Genomic DNA, 19,293 nt, shown 5'->3' on the forward strand with positions numbered 1-19,293 from the left:
AAGTTTGTACTTGTATTGATAAGCTAGGCAGTTCTCTTTGTCCATTTAGAATGCCTTTAAATTGTATACTACATAATTATTGTTGTGTTTCGAGACTAGCTATAGTCAAAAAAAGAAAGGATGGATACTTAAAATGCATGGTAAAAAGTAAAATTTTTATTTCTTTTAATTTTTTTTTTTTAAAGCTCCTCAGTTGACTACTGGCTTTCAGCCTTCACTGGCATCATCTGGCATGAATAAAATGCTTCCTTCAGTTCCAGCCCCAGCTGTTCGAGTTTCCTGTTCTGGTTGTAAAAAAATCCTCCAGAAGGGGCAAACTGCCTATCAGAGGAAAGGGTCTACTCAGCTTTTCTGCTCTACACTGTGCCTCACTGGATACACAGTTCCACCTGCCCGCCCACCGCCTCCTCTCACCAAGAAAACTTGTTCAAGTTGCTCAAAGTATAGCAGAATTCTAAATTATTTTTTTGCTTCTTTCTTTTATCAACCTTTATTCTTAGCTTGGTATTATATTTGAATGTCTGAATTTCTGACTTTGGTTTTGTTTTGTTAGAAATACCACATTATGGGGGCTCGGAAGGTGGCTCAGTGGTAGAGCGCTTGCCTTGCATGCATGAGGCCCTGGGTTCGATTCCTCAGCACCACATAAGCAAAAGGAAAAAAGCCAGAAGTGGCGCTGTGGCTCAAGTGGTAGAGCACTAGCCTTGAGCTGAAGAGCTGAGGGACAGCGCCCAAGCCCAGAGTTCAGGCCCTACAACCGGACCCCCCCCAAAAAATAAAATAAAATAATAAAAAATAAATACCACATTATGGCCGGGGAATGTGGCTCAGTGGTAGACTACTTGCCTAGCATGAATGAGACCCTGGGTTGGAGTCCTCAATACCACAGAAGCAGAAAAAGCTGGAAGTAGCACTGTAGTTCAAGAGGTAGAGTGCTAGCCTTGAGCAGAAAGCAGCTTAGGACAGTGCCTAGCCCCTCAGTTCAAGCCCCAGGACTGGCAAAAAATAAGAAATACTACATTATTTAGTGCCAAATGGTGTTGCTGCTTTTAGTTTTACTGGGTGCTAAGGGTTCCACGTATTTTCTCCTTTAGCTATTAAGAAGTGATTTTTTTTTTCTTTTGTTAGTCATGGGGCTTGAACTCAGTGTGGGTGCTGTCCCTGAGCTTTTTTGCTCAAGGCTACTCCTACCGTTTTGAGCCACAGCTCCCCTTCTAGTTTTCTGGTGGTTAATTCGAGGTAAGAGTCTCATGGACTTTTCCTGCCCTGAGTGGCTTTGAACTACAGTCCTCAGATCTTAGCCTCTTCAGTAGCTAGGATTAAAGACCTGAGCCACCAGCGACCGGCTTAAGAAGTGATATTTAAATCAACTCATCTTTGTTAGTGGAGATGTCTTATATAACAAAAACTACACATTTAAATAGTATTACAGTGCTTTTTTTTTTTGGACTATAGATAACAGATACTTGAAGTCCAATAAAACTTTATGTTCCTTGTTCTTTTTTTTTGGTCAGCCGTGGGATATAAACTCTGGACCTGGGCACTGTCCCTCAGCTCTTCATCTCAAGGCTAGCACTCTACCACTTGAGCCACAGCACCACTTCTGGTTTTCTGGAAGTTTATTGGAGATAAGAGTCTCATGGACTTTCCTGCCCCAACTGGCTTTGAACTACTATCCTCAGATCTCAGCCTCCTGAGTAGCTAGGATTACAGATGTGAGCCACCCGTGCCAGGCTTTGTTTCTTGTTCTAATATAACTGGAATTTAATATTTTTTTTACTTTAATGTATATTTTTTCACCTTAGTATCTCTGAATACTAAAGAGTGTCCATTGCAATTTTTGTTGTTGTTGTTGTCAGTTACGGGGCTTGAACTTGGCCTAGGCACTGTCCCTTTTGCTCAAGGCTAGTACTCTATCACTTTGAGCTACAGCACCACTTGCAGTTTTTGAGTAGTTAAGTGGAGGTAAGAGTCTCATGTGGACTTCCTACCTAGGCTGGCTTCAAACTGGAATCCTCAGATCTCAGCCACCCGAGTAGCTAGGTTTACAGGTATGAGCACCGGTGCCTGGCTTCCACTGTAATTTTACTAGCCAAAAAGGAGTCTGGGCACTGATGCCTCATATCTGTAATCCTGGCTACTCAGGAGGCTGAGATCTGAGGATAACAGTTTAAAGCCACCCCATGTAGCAAAGTCTGTGAGACTCTTTGTCTCCTAATAAACCACCAAAAACTTGAAAGTTGGGCTATGCCTCAAATGGTGGAGTACTGGACTTGAGTGAAAAAGACTAAAGGACAGCAACTAGGATCTGAGTATGAGCCCCAAAAAGTCAACAAAGAGTAAAACCTGACAGAGTAGAATCATTTTGATATATTTGAGGGATATCAAGTACATTCTTAAATAATTTTATACAGTTATTGTTAAAAATTACTTGTCTAAGTCTATAAATCGGAAAACAAGGAATGATTCTTATTTTGTTTTGAAACATGTTGGCTTCTCTATTCAAACCATGATTTATTATTTTAACTCTTAGTATTTATAGTTCCTACGCAATGCTACTCTTTCTTTGTCTGGAAAGTAAAAAAGATTTTCCCTCTTCTACTTTAGTTAGGCAGGAGACTGAAAATTAAACATGTTCCCTACAAGTTGGTTGGTTATATGCACATCCTTCTGTAGCTTATTTCATTTAAATTGTTTAAGGAGTAATATTCTTTTTTTTTTTGTCGGTTGTGGGGCTTGAACTCTGGGCCTGGGCGCTGTCCCTCAGCTCTTCAGCTCAAGGCGAGCGCTCTACCACTTGAGCTACAGCGCCACTTCAGGAGTAATATTCTTTTTTTTTTTTTTTTTTTGTCGGTCATGGGGCTTGAACTCTGGGCCTGGGCGCTGTCCCTCAGCTCTTCAGCTCAAGGCGAGCGCTCTACCACTTGAGCTACAGTGCCACTTCCGGTTTTCTGGTGGTTTATTGGAGATAGGATTCTCACGGTCTCTCCTGCCCGGGCTGGCTTTGAACCGTGATCCTCAGATCTCAGCCTCCTGAGTAGCTAGGATTACAGGCGTGAGCCACCAGCGCCCGGCTAGGAGTAATATTCTTATATTGTATAATAGTTTAAATTGATTTTATAATTCATATATCCAAGTGTAGATTGGAAGTTCTACTTTTTTTGGTCACATTGCTACTATTTAAAAAACAACAACAAAAAACACAAAAAGCCAAACCTAGCAATAGAGCAACTGCATAGCTTTGCAAGCCAGGATCTGAGATAATTCATTTCCATGACAGCCAAACAACTACCACAACAAAAAACCCACAACAGAAATTCTGCAACTAGGATTATATCTTTCAAGGTTTTATATATTTTTATATATTAAGCATCCTTAATCCAAAAACCTGAATACAAAGAACTCCAAAACTTGAACCTTTTTTTTTTTTGGTCTTAAGTATTCTTTGGCAGTGCTACCGAATTTTTATCTCGTGTGTGTGTGTGTGTGTGTGTGTGTGTGTGTGTGTGTGTGTGTGTGTGTGTGTGTGTGTGTGTGTGTGTGTGTGTGTGTGTAATAATGTTCATATGTTGTTGAAAGTTACCTAGAAAGTTGATCAGAGGTGAAATTTGATTATATCATATTGTTGGGTTGTTTTTTTTGAGGGTATGACAATAGCTTGAAGACTAAATTCAGGTAGTCTATTACATGGTGACAAGATTTTATATTCCTTTTTTTTTTTTTTTTTGTCGGTCGTGGGGCTTGAACTCTGGGCCTGGGTGCTGTCCCTCAGCTCTTCAGCTCAAGGTGAGCACTCTACCACTTGAGCTACAGCGCCACTTCCGGTTTTCTGGTGGTTTATTGGAGATAGGAGTCTCACGGTCTCTCCTTCCCCGGGCTGGCTTTGAACCGCGATCCTCAGACCTCAGCCTCCTGAGTAGCTAGGATTACAGGCGTGAGCCACCAGCGCCCGGCTAAGATTTTATATTCTTGAAAAATTCAGAGAGTGTGAGTAAAGTGTTCTCAAAACAAAGATGTTTATGTAAATTGTCTAGTTTAGTCCTTCCATGATATCTGTGTACTCTAAAATAGCATGTTGTGCTTGATCAATACAGTGTTACCTCTCATTGTAAATAAAAGAAAGCAAGCCTAAAGGTAGGCCCAGTATATAGTAGATACTTAGTATTTGTTGAATGCATTATTTAAAGAACCTTTTTTTTTTTTTCTTTTTTGTCAGTCATGGGCTTGAACTCTGGGCCTGGGCGCTGTCAGCTCTTCAGCTCAAGGCTAGTGCTCTACCACTTGAGCCACAGTGCTACTTCCAGTTTTCTGAGTAGTTTATTGGAGATAAGAGTTGGCTTTAAACTTTAATACTCAGAACTCGACTTCCTGAGTAGCTAGGATTACAGGTGTGAGCCACATACCCTGCTAAAACCTACCTTTTTTTATTTTGTCTGTTATGGACTTGAATACAGGGCCTCGGTGCTGTCTCTGAGATTTTTTAGCTCAAGACTAGCACTCATCTCTTTGAGCCATAATACCTCTTTGGTTTTCTGGTGGTTATTTGAAGTAAAGAGTTTCATAGACTTTTCTGCCTGGGCTGGCTTTGAACTGCATTTCTTTTTTATTTTTTTTTTGTGTCTAGTCGTGGGGCCTGAACTCTGGGCCTGGGTGCTGTCCCTCAGCTCTTCAGCTCAAGGCTAGTGCTCTATAACTTGAGCCACAGCGCCACTTCTGGCTTTTTTCTTCTTGCTTGTGTGGTGCTGAGGAATCGAACCCAGGGCCTCATGCATACAAGGCAAGCGCTCTACCACTGAGCCACCTTCACAGCCCCTAAACTGCATTTCTTATATCTCCTAAGTAGCTAGGATTAGAAACATGAGCCACCGACACCTGGCTAGGACCCTTTTGAGAAAATCTGTTATTACTGTTTTTTGTTAGAATTTTTAAAATTACTGTTGTAAAGGTGAGTTGACAGTGTCACCCTTCTTTTACCCTCTCCCAGTTTTTCTTTCCTGTCCCTGTCCACAAGTTGTATAGTTCATTTTCTTTCTTTCTTTTTTGTTTTGGTCTGTCAGGGGCTTGAACTCTGGGCCTGGGTGCTGTCCCTCAGCTCTTCAGCTCAAGGCTAGCATGCTACCACTTGAGCCACAGCCTCACTTACAGTTTTCTGGTGGTTTATTGGAGATTAGAATCTCATGTACTTTCCTATCTGGGCTGGCTTTGAACCACAATCCTCAGATCTCAGCCTCCTGAGTAGCTAGTATTACAGGTGTGAGCCACCGGTACCCAGCTAGGCTAGTTCATTTTCTTTAAATTATTATTATTTTTTTTTTGCTTTTTTATTGTTACTATAAAGATGATGCACAGAGGGTTACAGTTACATAAGTAAGGTAGTGAGTGTATATATACTTTTTTTTTTTTTTTTGGACAATGTCACCCTTTTCCCTTACTCTCTCCTAGTTTTTCTCTTCCAGTTTTTTCTTCCCTACCTACAAGTTGTATAGTTCATTTTCAACATCATGTCTAGTGAGTACCCCTGCTGCATTTGTTCACCCTCTCTCCTATTTCTGTACTCCCCTCTTACCTTCCTGAAGACAGATAAATGAGCAAACAAGACCACAGGAAAAATGCTTTTGTTTCCATTTCCTGGAGTTCATTTTGGTAAATGTCATTTGAATGATTAGAAGCACAGAGGCCTTGTATCTTTGTGTTCCTTCCTAAGAGTATCCTCCTTTGGCCTCATTGTATGTCAATGTCTAGAGTCCTGTATAATTTATCATGTCCTGTTGTACTTTAGATCCAGATTCAGCTTCTGCATATGAGAGAAAATGTGCCATTTGTTTCTCTGAGTTTGGTTTACCTCACTTAACATTATTTGTTCTATTCCATTTCTTTCTCTGCAAATGACATATTAGAGAAATGCTCTTATTTTTTAGCTACAGTTTATTGATATAATTGTTATATGATTTCTACATAATGTTTTTGGTATTTATACTCTGTATACATAGCTTTAAAGATGAATACTTAAGTATATGTTCTATCTTTAATTTCTATATTTTATTATACACATTCTTTGATTGTAAATTGAGTTAGACTGAAAATTGTTATTTTAATATTTTTCCTGCTTTCTATTTTGCCATGAAATACTAAGGAAGATTTACATACGTTTTAAACTGTATACTCCCTCTTAAACCATTTTTATTCTTGTTCATATATGTTATTGTCAAGTTTATCTTACCACTCTCGCCTCTGCTATTGCCACAGCTAAGATGTTACCTTCTGGTTTTTTGCTTCTGCTCTGTATGTTACTAGGGATTGAATCTGGCTCTTATGAATGCCAGACAAGTGCTTTTCCTGTGGACTTACATCTTCAGCTCTCATGTTTTCTCCTTCCCTCTCTCCCTCTGTCAGTACTTTTTTTTTTTAACTGAGGTCCTCACACTTGCATATGAGCATTTTTACTAAATTTTTTACTAGTCCCTTTTACATCTTTTTTTTTTTTTTTCTTTTGAACCCAGGGCTTCACACTTGCTTGGCAATTGCTGTTACTGCTGAGTCATGTCTCTTGCCCTGTTTTTGCTGGTTATTTTTGACATAAGGATTTGCCTTGGCCTGGGACCCATGCCTAGGAGCACCCTGCCCATGTTAGACTTTTGCTTATAGCTAGGATTTTAAGTGTGTATTACCACATCTAGCTAGCTTTTCATTGATAAGGAATCTTGAAAACTTTTTACCTGGGCTGCCCTCAAACTACTATCCTCTCAATCTCAGTTTCCCAGTAGGCAGTGTTTCAAGTCATTTGGTTTGTTTCAGATCTTGTACTTTTTTTTTTTTTTTTTTTTTTTTTGGGTCCGGTCGTGGGGCCTGAACTCTGAGCCTGGGCGCTATCCCTCAGCTCTTCAGCTCAAGGCTAGTGCTCTACCACTTGAGCCACAGCGCCACTTCTGGCTTTTTTTCTTTTTGCTTATGTGGTGCTGGGGAATTGAACCCAGGGCCTCATGCATGCAAGGCAAGCACTCTACCACTGAGCCACCTTCCCAGCCCAGATCTTGTACTTTTTGCCCTCGCTGGCATTGGTAGCTTTTCAGGTAGCTTGTATTACAGATAGCAGTTACTATATCAAACTTGTTTTTTTGGTCGGTTGTTGGGCTTGAACTCTGGTCCTGGGTACTGTCCCTCTCAGCTCTTCAGCTCAAGGCTAGTGCTCTACCACATGAGCCACAGTGCCACTTCCGGTTTTCTGGTGGTTTATTGAGTCTCATGGACTTTCCTGCCTGGGCTGTCTTTGAACCGCAATCCTCAGATCTCAGCCTCCTGAGTAGCTAGGATTATAAGCGTGAGCTACAAGTGCCTGGCTCCAAACTTGTTCTTTATGATAGAATCTTGTTAACTTTTTGCTCAAACTGGATTCTGGTCTCCTAACTTCCAAGTAGTTTTTTTTTGGGGGGCGGGGGGGAGGGTCCTGGTCACGGGGCCTGAACTCTGGGCCTGGGCGCTGTCCCTCAGCTCTTCAGCTCAAGGCTAGTGCTCTACTACTTGAGCCACAATGCCACTTCCGGCTTTTTTCTTTTTGCTTATGTGGTGCTGAGGAATCGAACCCAGGGCCTCATGCTTGCAAGATAAGCGCTCTACCACTGAGCCACCTTCCCAGCTCCCTTCCAAGTAGTTTTAGTTATGAGGCACTATGCCCAGCTTTCAGTAAAATTTCTATAGAAGTTTACATATATTTGTTTGAAAATTATTCACACTATACATTCAAGAGTGCTTCTATGATAGTATTTTAGAAATCGTTGGTCTATTTGTTCCAATAACTGTGAGCTCCTTGAACACATACAAGGACTGTGTTTTGACTCAGGCCTCAGCTAGTATCTGGTTCAATATAACTTCAGCAAATACTCCTGTGAAATACTTTAAAATATATATTGTTTAGAATATTAGAAAGGGAAAAAATGCAGGAGGCAGCACAGACTAGAACTACTAAATAGGAAAGGTATAATATATATACATATAATATATTACATATTACAGAAGAATATGGTATCAGGTGTTTATTTGCTATTATGTTTACTATTTTTCTTTTTTTTTTTTTGGTCTGTGGTGTGCCTGAACTCTGGGCCTGGGGGCTGTCCCTCAGGTTTTCAGCTCAAAGTTAACACTTGAGCCACAGCGCCACTTCCTTTTTTTTTTTTTTTTTGCCAGCCCTAAGGCTAGAACCAGGGCCTGAGCACTGACCCTGAGTTTCTTTTTGCTCAAGTCTAACACTCTACCACTTGAACCACAGTGCCCCTTCTGGCCTTTTCTGTTTATGTGGTACTGAGGAATACAACCCAGGGCTTCATGCATACTAGGCAAGCACTCTAACACTAAGCCAAATTCTCAGGTTACTATTACCTTTTATTGAGATACGTTATTTTTTCTAAAGGAGATATTTTGTTAATGTAATCTATTTATGGTGCATGACTGAGTATAACCATAATATTAACTTTTGTGAGTATGTACTTGTGAGGAAAAATGTTTACAACATTGTACGAATTTGAAATTTTGAGTTTTACAATTAAGCTCCCTTGTAATTTACTTTAGAAAAACTGATTTGGTGGTAGAATTAGGACTGGAATAGTGGTAAGGAGCCTTAGTCATTAAGAATTTTAGTCTAAGCCGGGCGCTGGTGGCTCACGCCTATAATCCTAGCTGCTCAGGAGGCTGAGATCTGAGGATCGAGGTTCAAAGCCGGGCAGGAGAGACCGTGAGACTCCTATCTCCAATAAAACCACCAGAAAACCGGAAGTAGCGCTGTAGCTCAAGTGGTAGAGCGCTTACCTTGAGCTGAAGAGCTGAGGGACAGCGCCCAAGCCCAGAGTTCAAACCCCACGACCGACCAAAAAAAAAAAAAAAAAAGAATTTTAGTCTAGGGGCTGGGAAGGTGGCTCAGTGGTAGAGCACTTGCCTTGCATGCATGAGGCCCTGGGTTTGATTCCTCAGCACCACATAAGCAGAAAAAAAAAAAGCCGGAAGTGGTGCTATGGCTCAAGTGGTAGAGCACTAGCCTTGAGCTGAAGAGCTGAGGGACAGTGCCCAGGCCCAGAGTTCAGGCCCCATGACCGGACCAAAAAAAAAAGAATTTTAGTCTTAATTGCCTTATAGTATAGTATTAACATAGGGCAATGTATAATAATCATGCTAGAATATATAGTATATAATTGAAAATGTATGTTTATTTTCTTAAAGATAATAGTTCTGGTAGTTTGCTGGATGTGGTAGTGTGTACTGTGATCTTAGCACTCTGGAGTAGAGGCAAGAGTATCGAAAGTAGAGGCTATCCTGAGCTCCTTAGCAAGATTCTATCTCATATAATCCAGGGCCTGGGGATGTGACTTGGTAGAGTGTTTGTCTAGTATGTCCAAAGCCTCAGTTTCCATTCCCAGCATGATGAGGGAAGAAGAACATCTAATAATGGCTTGGAAGAATTTTAAATGTAATATTTTTTATTAGCTTACAGGGGAACATTTCATTGTTACCTTTCCACACATGTTTACATTGTATTCCAATTACTTTGATTCCCTCTTTCTTTTCCCCTGTCTCCTCTTCCCCAACCAATTTCAACAATTTTCTTTGTTCTATTTTCATAGTTAAAAATAATCTGTTTCGACTTTATTTGCCTTCCTTGTGCCTCATTCCTCGAGTGTAATGCCATTTTAAAGAATTTTGGGGAAATAAGACAATTCTAAAGAAGAAAGTTTAACTATATAATCCGACATATAATGAGTACAAATGATACAGATACTTCTTTTTAACCTTTGAGACATAGTAAAATCTCAACAACAGTTCTATGAAATAGTTGGCATATTAGTTCTACTTTATTAAAAAGTAATTAAAGGGCTGGGAAGGTGACTCAGTGGTAGAGCACTTGCCTTGCATGCATGAGGCCCTGGTTTCGATTCCTCAGCACCACATAAGCAAAAAGAAAAAAGCCGGAAGTGGCGCTGTGGCTCAAGTGGTAGAGCACTAGCCTTGAGCTGAAGAGCTGAGGGACAGCGCCCAGGCCCAGAGTTCAGGCCCCACGACCGGAACCAAATAAAAAAATAAAAAGTAATGAAAGATCAAATTAAGACAACCGAGGTTTCAAAATTTAAATTTCAATGCCCTTTCATTATATTTTATTTGGTTATTTTAAAACCATATACATACACAAAAGGATTATACTGTGGCTTATTTTATCTCTTATTATTTTTAGAGACATTTTAAATCCAAAGGATGTGATCAGTGCCCAGTTTGAAAATACCACCACCAGTAAAGATTTCTGTAGTCAGTCATGTTTGTCAACATATGAACTGAAAAAAAAACCTATTGTTACCATAAATACAAACAGCATTTCCACCAAATGCAGCATGTGTCAGAAGAATGCCGTTGTAAGTTGCCTTTTTATTTTATTGGGGGAGGAGGTGAATCCAGTGCTGTGCTCAAAGAACAGCCTTTGATGGTCTCTGCTTACTACTTGTATGTTGCTTTTTAATTCCTAGATTCGACATGAAGTTAATTACCAGAATGTGGTACATAAACTTTGCAGTGATGCCTGCTTCTCTAAGTTTCGCTCGGCTAACAACCTCACTATGAACTGTTGTGAGAATTGTGGAGGTTACTGTTACAGTGGCTCAGGACAGTGCCACATGCTTCAGATAGAGGGACAGTCTAAGAAGTTTTGTAGTTCAATGTGTGTCACAGCGTACAAGCAGGTACTTGACTGTATTTAACTCTAGTATTCATCTTTGAGAGGAATCTATAAGCTTTCTGGTGGAAATAATTTTTGAAATAATTGTTAAAAATGTTAAGAGATTATTGCTTGCTTCTTTTCATATAAGTAGCGTTTCCCAAATGAATATGTGCCAATTTTTCTGTAATAATTTTATATAAGTGCCAGTTTCTGTTCATTTATTAGAAATTCATGTTTTTAGGATGTAACTTTATTTCAGATTTGATTCATACTTTAGTGTGCTTTTTTTAAAGAGAAGGTCTTGTAATGTAACCTAGATTGACCTTGAACTTGAGATTCTAATGCTTAAGGTGCCTGAGGGCTAAGATTACAGGTGTGTATCACCATCGCCAGCCTTTGGCTCATTATTTTTATTAATAATTTCCAAATAAAAAAAAGCTATGAAGAAATGTAATACATTTTCCAGATAACCAATCTTATCCTTTGGTATTACAGCTTTCTAAGTTTGGAACATGTTGGAATTTGCATATATACTTTTTATCTGACAAAGAAAAGTCCAAATTGTATATGTATTCTTGTAGTAATTTAAATTGCAAATCAGAAAATAAAAGTTTGTCTTAGGGAGTGGTTCTGTTAGCAGAATGCTTCCCTCAAAAGCATGACACTTCAGATTCTCCAGCACCATACAAAAAAGGGAGAAGAATTATTTTTAAAAAATGTTAATATTACTTTTTAAAGGGATTTTCCTTTTCTTCATAAACTAGGAAAAATAGATGAGTGTTAAATACCATTTCATGAATTGATGAGTTTTGCAGAGGGTAATTTGAGTTAACTGTGTTGGTTGTCTTTAAATAGTTGGCTGGCCCTTAGGCTTATGTTTTGTTAGTAGATGATCAAATGTTGATTTTGAAATTGGTAAACCGAACTTGGGCAGGGTTGGGAGAGATAGGGGAGAGCAATGGAAGAGTTGACATTGATGAAGATGCATGGTACTCACAGATGGGCATGTTGAATTGGAAGAAAACTCTTTGTGCAGTTACTTAAGGAAAATGAGAAAAGTAAATTAAAAATTGTTAAGCTCTAAGCAATAGCAAGTACCTTTTACATTTAAGATTTTACAGTGGCTCCATATTTGAGTGCAATTGTGTATCCTTTTTAAAAAGTGAATTTTTAGTGGCCAAGAGCTGTTGGCTCACACCTGTAATCCTAGCTACTCAGGAAGCTGAGTGAGATCTGAGGATCGAAGCCATCTTGGGCAGGGAAGTGTGACATTCTTCTTGTCCAATAAAAAGCCAGAAGTAGAGCTGTAACTCAAGTGGTAGAATGCTAGCCTTGAGCAAAAATCCTAAGGAACAGTGCCTAGGTCCTGAATTCAAGCCCCTGTATCAGCACACACAAATACACTGTAATGTTTCAGAACCCATGCTTTAAACCAATTAATAATAAATCCTGAAATTAATTGCTAGATTATAGCAAGTATTACTTGGTAATATAGTATAGTGGAAACTGTTAAAAGTATATCACACACTATATCATCAGCTATATTTTCCTATGAAACTTTTCAAATTAATACATATTGTAATACAGAAATTCAAAATCTCATGTGAATACAGGGTCACTTTGTAAAATTTGTAACTGAGAGGACTATAACTATGAAATCTCGAAAACCACTGATTTAAAATATTTCATGAATAAGAAAAAAATTAGTATTTCATGCATGGCTCTGGAATTTGTCCCCAGCACTGTAGATAATAACAAACAATATTTCAGCAGTGTTAAGTATACACACTTCACAGAATTATGCATTTACTATGAATTTAATAAAAACATATGATGTTTTATTCTCTTAACAGAAATCAGCCAAAATTACACCTTGTGCACTTTGCAAATCATTGAGATCTTCTGCAGAAATGATTGAAAATACCAATAGCTTGGGGAAGACAGAACTTTTTTGTTCTGTTAATTGCTTATCTGCTTACAGAGTTAAAATGGTTACTTCTGCAGGTAGTACTACTTTCATAAACTATAAAATGTATAGGATGGCACAGCTTTTTGTAAAATTTAATTTATTTCCAGGAAAAAGTTAGGATACTTCAAATTTTTGTTATAAAATATCACATTAAAGTGGTTACTTGTTTCTTTGCTTGCTTATATATTGTGAATTTTTCCCTTACCAAAATAATTTCATACAGTTTCTTTAATGTGTTTTCTTTATCTACACCTTATTTATTTAAGATTTATTTATTTTATAGTTTCAGGTAAATTGTGACTACTTTTAATTTTTTCAATAATGTTATTTTTTGTTTTATGTATAATGATTGAGTTTAGTTTCAGTCCTGTAACTTAACCTGGCCTTTGAACTTTGTATATTATAAAATATTTAAATCATTATGGGATTGTATGCATAACTCATTACATGTTGTTTTCATTTGCTAAGGTGTACAAGTTCAGTGTAACAGTTGTAAGACGTCAGCAATCCCTCAGTATCATCTAGCCATGTCAGATGGAAGCATACGAAACTTCTGTAGCTATAGCTGTGTGGCTGCTTTCCAGGTATGGCTTTAGGAGACTTCGTCGTGTTCTTCAGTGAGTTACTCTAGTGTAGTAAGCAAGCCTGGTGTTTGCTAGTTCCTGGATTGCCTTAGCTTCTGTTTCAGTCCTTAGTATCTTAGTTCATCCTGTATTTGGAGGCATGTCAGCTAACTGCCTTCTATAAATAAAATAGTACTATTAGAACCCAGATTATCTATGGGAGAACAATGGTTTTAAACTTTTTTTTTTTTTTTTTTTGGACATAAACCCCATTCATTCATAAGCTGCTGAAAGGCAGAAAATTTAACCTGCTCATTAATGTTTGCCTAGCACTATGTGGGCACACAGTTCTCATTTGTTTAAACAAATGACTGAATTTTGTTTTGTTGTTGTTTCATTTTTTTTCAGAATTTGTTCAATAAACCAACTGGTATGAATTCTTCAGTAGTGCCCTTGTCTCAAGGCCAAGTAATTGTGAGCATCCCCTCAGGTTCAACGGTGTCGGCAGGAGGCAGTAACAACACCTCTGCTGTCTCTCCCTCCTCCCTCAGCAGCTCTGCAGCCGCTGGCCTCCAGCGCCTTGCTGCCCAATCCCAGCATGTTGGGTTTGCACGGAGTGTTGTGAAACTCAGGTGTCAACACTGTAACCGTCTTTTTGCCACAAAGCCAGAACTTCTTGATTATAAGGTAAAGTACAGATTTATTATAAAGGGTTTAAGTATAACTGTGTCTGTTTTAGCTTTCTGTCTCTGAAAATGATACTATTTGTTTTGAAAGTAAGAAGGATAAAATTTCATTAAGGTAAATGAGATGTTTAATTAATACTTGATATTTCTTTGCAGGGTAAAATGTTTCAGTTCTGTGGCAAGAATTGTTCTGATGAATATAAGAAAATAAATAATGTAATGGCAATGTGTGAATATTGTAAAATTGAGAAAATTGTAAAGGAGACTGTGCGATTCTCAGGTGCTGACAAGTCATTCTGTAGTGAAGGTAAAAAGACAGAAGATAAGCTAACCTACTGAGCATGTTGGTTGTTTTAAAATAGTTGATGTTTTAAGTTACATTACTATATGAGTGTATCTAATTTATTCCTATTAGTTTTCCCAAAGTCTTTAATTTGTTGACACACAATTCTTTTTTTATCTATTCCTTCATATTTAAATAGATAAATGAAGTAAAAGATTTTCAAAGTATAATGGAAAGATATGAAAAGCATTTAACATTCAATTGGTGGAGAAGGAAAAGATCTTAGGTCCTGTATTTAATTATAGATATATAAGTCCTTAAGTTCTAGTGGCACCCTAAGTTTATACTTCTGTTGTTTGAAACAGTATATTTCTGATTGTAAAATGGTTTGACTGTGCACATCAACATGAAGTAGATTATTTTTTAAATAAGTTTTTTATTGTAAAAATAGTGTACAGAGGGGTGTTTTATTTACTTAGATAAGTATTTTATGTTTAAAATGCTCTGTTTGATTCTAAAACTGCCCAATATTATCCTTCCAGACCAGTGGTTTTCAAACCTTTTGATGATACAAGGAATTTTAATATATTAAGACTGGAGGTGTGATTCAAGTTGTAGCTGCTTATCTAGCAAGCACAGGGCCCTGAGTTGAGACATCAGTACATCTCCCTCCCAATTCATTTTACATTGTGACTCAACATATTTTCACATACCTAAATAAAAATTTGATGAAGTTAGGATACTTATATATGATAGTGCAATATTTTATATTTTGTTTTTATTATTAAAAACAATCCTAGGTTTGATCCTCTAAATTGATCTCTTGACCTGGTATTATCAGGAAATAAGTGTGAAAACCTTGTTCTAGACCAATTAAATAAAAAATATAGGTAATATTCCCCAAATGTTAATTTCATTTTTTCTGATTTTTAGGTTGCAAATTGCTTTATAAACATGACTTGGGAAAACGTTGGGGAACTCATTGTAAAATGTGCAGTTACTGTTTACAGACTTCTCCCAAATTAATACAGAATAACTTGGGAGGAAAGCTGGAAGACTTCTGTGGTGAAGAATGCATGTCCAAATACACAGTTTTGTTCTATCAGGTGAATAAAATTCACATTTCTAAGATTTTGGAGATGCAGCCAAAATTACTGTCTTTTTAAATTTCATATACCATGAAAGCAATGATTTCAAACTTTTAAATATTAAGTATTTTATGTTCTCTAGGAGTTACATAGATTTAGGAAGCTTTTAATGACATTGAAATTTTAGTCCTTTTTTTTTTTGTCGGTCGTGGGGCTTGAACTCTGGGCCTGGGCACTGTCCCTCAGCTCTTCAGCTCAAGGCGAGCGCTCTACCACTTGAGCTACAGCGCCACTTCTGGTTTTCTGGTGGTTTATTGGAGATAGGAGTCTCACGGTCTTTCCTGCCCGGGCTGGCTTTGAACCGCGATCCTCAGATCTCAGCCTCCTGAGTAGCTAGGATTACAGGCGTGAGCCACCAGCGCCCGGCTGAAGTTTTAGTCCTTTTGCCTTTAATTTTCATAAGAGACATCAAGTTGGTTGTTTTTGATGTTGTTGTTGGTGGTTTGTGGGGTTTGAATTCAGGGCCTCTGTGCTGTCCCTGAGCTCTTTTGCTCAAGGTTAGTGCTCTACCACTTTGAGCCATACCTCTACTTCCTGTTTTCTGGTGATTAATTGGAGATGAGAGTCTCATGGATGGCTTTGAACTTCAATCATCATTTCAGCCTCCTGAGTAGCTAGGATTATAGATGTGAGCCACCAATGCCCAGCCACATACCAGGTTAAAGATATTAAAATACCTTAAATTACCATTTTACTGATTTATTTAAATAGGATGAATTTGTCTAGTGAAGAATGAGGGATTGGGGCTGAGAGTGTAGCTTAATGGTAGAGTGCTTGCCTAGCATGCATGAAGTCCTAGATTTGATTCCTCAGTACCACATAAACAGAAAAAGCCAGAAGTGGCATTGTGTCTCAACCGGTAGAGTGATAGCCTTGAGCAAAAGAAGCTCAGGAAAAATGCCCAGGCTCTTGAGCTCAAGCCCCAGGACTGGCAAAAAAAAAAAAAAAAAAGAATGAGGGATGTTTGATATTAAGCAAACTTCACTTTGGTATTTGCCATCAATTGGAGTATCTAGAATATGTCTTGGTCTGTAATGATTTAGAATAAAATCATTAGTAGTAAATAAATAGGATAAACTAAAGGGTAGTCAGCCTTTCATTTTTAAATTTCTGTTTTTAAATTTAATCTCTTCTATTGTTACATGTGCTCCCTTTTATTCTGCCATTCCCAAGACAGATAATTAGTTTCTTCTTCACTATGTCCTGCTTCTGTTATAGATGGCCAAATGTGATGGTTGTAAACGACAAGGTAAACTCAGCGAATCCTTGAAATGGCGAGGGGAAATAAAACATTTCTGTAATCTGCTTTGTATCTTGATGTTCTGCCATCAGCAAACTGTATGTGACCCACCCTCACAGAGCAACAATGCGGGTAAGATTTAAACCATGTAGTGAATGTAGTCACTGGTCAATGCCAGGAACTACTTTTCTTCTACATATTAGAATATTTGAATAATTGTCAATTTTATAAGATGTAAAGCCCATTATGTTCAAATGGCATTTCATTTAGATGCTTTTGTTAAACACCTTAATAGTAGGTAAATGGGTCACATTTTTATAGCTTTCTGTGCATATTGAATCAACCAAACTAGCAATGTTTTCTTTGGGATGATACTACTTTGTATTTATGTATTCATCTTTTTTAGTTTTGTTGATAATGGGACTTGAACTCAGGGACAAGGCACGGTCCCTGAGCTTATCTGGTCAAGGTAGGTTACCACTTTGAGCCACAGTTCCATTTCTGGTTTTCTGGTGGTTAATTGAAGATAAGAGTCTCACAGCCATTCCTGCCTGGGCAGGCTTTGAACTGCGACCATCAGATCTAAGCCTCCTGAGTGGTTAGGATTACAGGCGTGAGCCACCATTGCCCAGCTGTATTACACTGTTTTGTAACTACACAAACACCCATGCACTGTGGGTTCCTTTAAAAAACATCTCAAACTTCTTATATCAAAAGTCAAACAGTAAATCATGTGGCTTTTTAAATCTACCAATACAGACAGGTGGGATGACTAGCATATCTGTAATCCTGTTGTGGTAGGAGGGTGGCAAGGTGGAGGCTGGTCTAGGCAATGGATGGATAGATGGATGGATGAATAGCTGGATGAAATTTAATCTCAGAAACTTAGCAAATATAAATCTAGTACTATCTTAAAAGTTAGAATAATTTTAGTATCTTTATAACTAGAAGTAAGAACTGTAAGAGCCTATTTTAAAAACTTAAATCCTTTAAAATGTCAAGGCATGTTAAGAAACCTTTTAAAAGTCCATTAAATCTACTCTTTGATTTTTTTTTTTTGGAGTGGGGGGAGTAGTCCTGAAGCTCAAATTCAGGATCTGGTTGTTGTCTCTGAGCTTCTTTTGCTCAAGGCTAGTGCTCTACCACTTGAGCCACAGTTCCACTTCTGGTTTTATTTTGGTAGTTTATTGAAGATAAGAGTCTCATGGCCGGGGGCTGGTGGCTCACGCCTGTAATCCTAGCTACTCAGGAGGCTGAGATCTGAGGATCGCGGTTCAAAGCCAGCCCGGGCAGGAGAGACCATGAGACTCCTATCTCCAATAAACCACCAGAAAACCGGAAGTGGCGCTGTAGCTCAAGTGGTAGAGCGCTTGCCTTGAGCTGAAGAGCTGAGGGACAGCGCCCAGGCCCAGAGTTCAAGCCCCACGACCCACAAAAAAAAAAAAAAAAAAGAGTCTCATGGACTTTCTTGCCCATCTGGCTTCAAACTGAGATCCTTAGATATCAGCCTCCTGAGTAGCTAGGATTTATTTACAGGCGAAACTCACTGAGATCTGGCTACTCTTCGATTTTTTTTTTTTTTTTTTGCGGGTTATGGGGCTTGAACTCAGGGCCTTGGCACTGTCCCTGAGCTCTTATACTCAAGGCTAGTGCTCTACCACTTTGTGCCACAGTACCACTTCTGGCTTTTTCTGTGTATGTGGTACTAAGGAATTGAACCCAGGGCTTCATGCATGCTAGGCAAGCACTCTACCACCAAGCCACCTCCTAGCTCCTACTCTGATTTCTATTGGTGCACATTATGTTGGTATTTTTGTCAGCTTTAAGCGGGACTGTAGCATTTTTATACAAAGATAAAGAACATAGAAGATGAACAAATTAAAAGCTAATAATTAGCTGGGCATCAGCAGCTCATTAATGTAGTCTTAGCTACTTAGTAGGCTGAGATCTGTGGATTGCAGTTTGAAGTCAGTCCTGGCAGAAAAGTCTGAGCCTCTTCAATTAACAAGCAAAAAAGGCACAAATGGAGTTATTGGCTCAACTGGTAGAGTTGAGAAAAAGCTAAGGGACAGCATTCAAGCTGTGAGTTCAGTACCTGCATCAAAAACAAAAATGAAAACAACCCCCCCAAAACTCAAGTGAAAAAAAAATCAATCATTTTTGAAAGCATTGCTTAACACTCTGGAGACACTGGTTTCTATACAAGATGTCAATTATATGAGGTTTCTTTATTTTTGTTTTTTAATCAGCAAATATTTCCATGGCTCAAGCTGCTTCTGCAGGACCCCCATCTCTCAGAAAAGATTCTACACCAGTCATAGCTAATGTGGTGTCATTGGCAAGTGCTCCTGCTGCTCAGCCCACAGCAAATTCTAACAGTGTCTTACAAGGTACAGTATAATTTGGAAGTGTTCATCTTGCCTTTTTGAGTTAGATACTGTGAGTTAACTATTATGAATTAAATACTGTACCTTTTTGCCATGGATGGCCATTTTCATGTTTGAGACATTCATGTTAGGAATGCAGCTAGCTGTGGTATGCCATGGCTTTGAAGAGTCATCTCCTTTATTTTTCCTATGTTCTGCTAGTTTATTTCATTGAATTGATGAAAATAGAACATGTAAGATAGTAGGAAACATTGTGATTTTAGACTGAGGATCAGCTTTAATACTAATGTTTAGATAACTTTAAAAGATACTGAATTTACCTTTTCA

General features: G+C 38.4%; 1 protein-coding gene across 4 annotated transcripts in view; it reads left to right on the forward strand.

Moving 5' to 3' along the window:
- The window catches only part of Zmym4 (zinc finger MYM-type containing 4), a 112,679-nt gene that overhangs the window by 57,464 nt on the left and 35,922 nt on the right, over window positions 1-19,293 (forward strand). For all 4 annotated transcript variants that reach the window (XM_042677431.1, XM_042677437.1, XM_042677425.1 and 1 more), the window contains 10 exons: window positions 186-441; window positions 10,214-10,388; window positions 10,500-10,712; window positions 12,544-12,694; window positions 13,128-13,243; window positions 13,631-13,909; window positions 14,065-14,215; window positions 15,125-15,297; window positions 16,558-16,711; window positions 18,829-18,969. In XM_042677431.1, coding sequence (XP_042533365.1) covers window positions 186-441; window positions 10,214-10,388; window positions 10,500-10,712; window positions 12,544-12,694; window positions 13,128-13,243; window positions 13,631-13,909; window positions 14,065-14,215; window positions 15,125-15,297; window positions 16,558-16,711; window positions 18,829-18,969 — 1,809 coding nt within the window. The remainder of the gene's footprint in view (window positions 1-185; window positions 442-10,213; window positions 10,389-10,499; window positions 10,713-12,543; window positions 12,695-13,127; window positions 13,244-13,630; window positions 13,910-14,064; window positions 14,216-15,124; window positions 15,298-16,557; window positions 16,712-18,828; window positions 18,970-19,293) is intronic.

Source organism: Dipodomys spectabilis, unplaced genomic scaffold (assembly GCF_019054845.1).
Source record: "Dipodomys spectabilis isolate Male_0828 unplaced genomic scaffold, ASM1905484v1 ptg000002l, whole genome shotgun sequence".
Lineage (NCBI taxonomy): Eukaryota > Metazoa > Chordata > Mammalia > Rodentia > Heteromyidae > Dipodomys > Dipodomys spectabilis.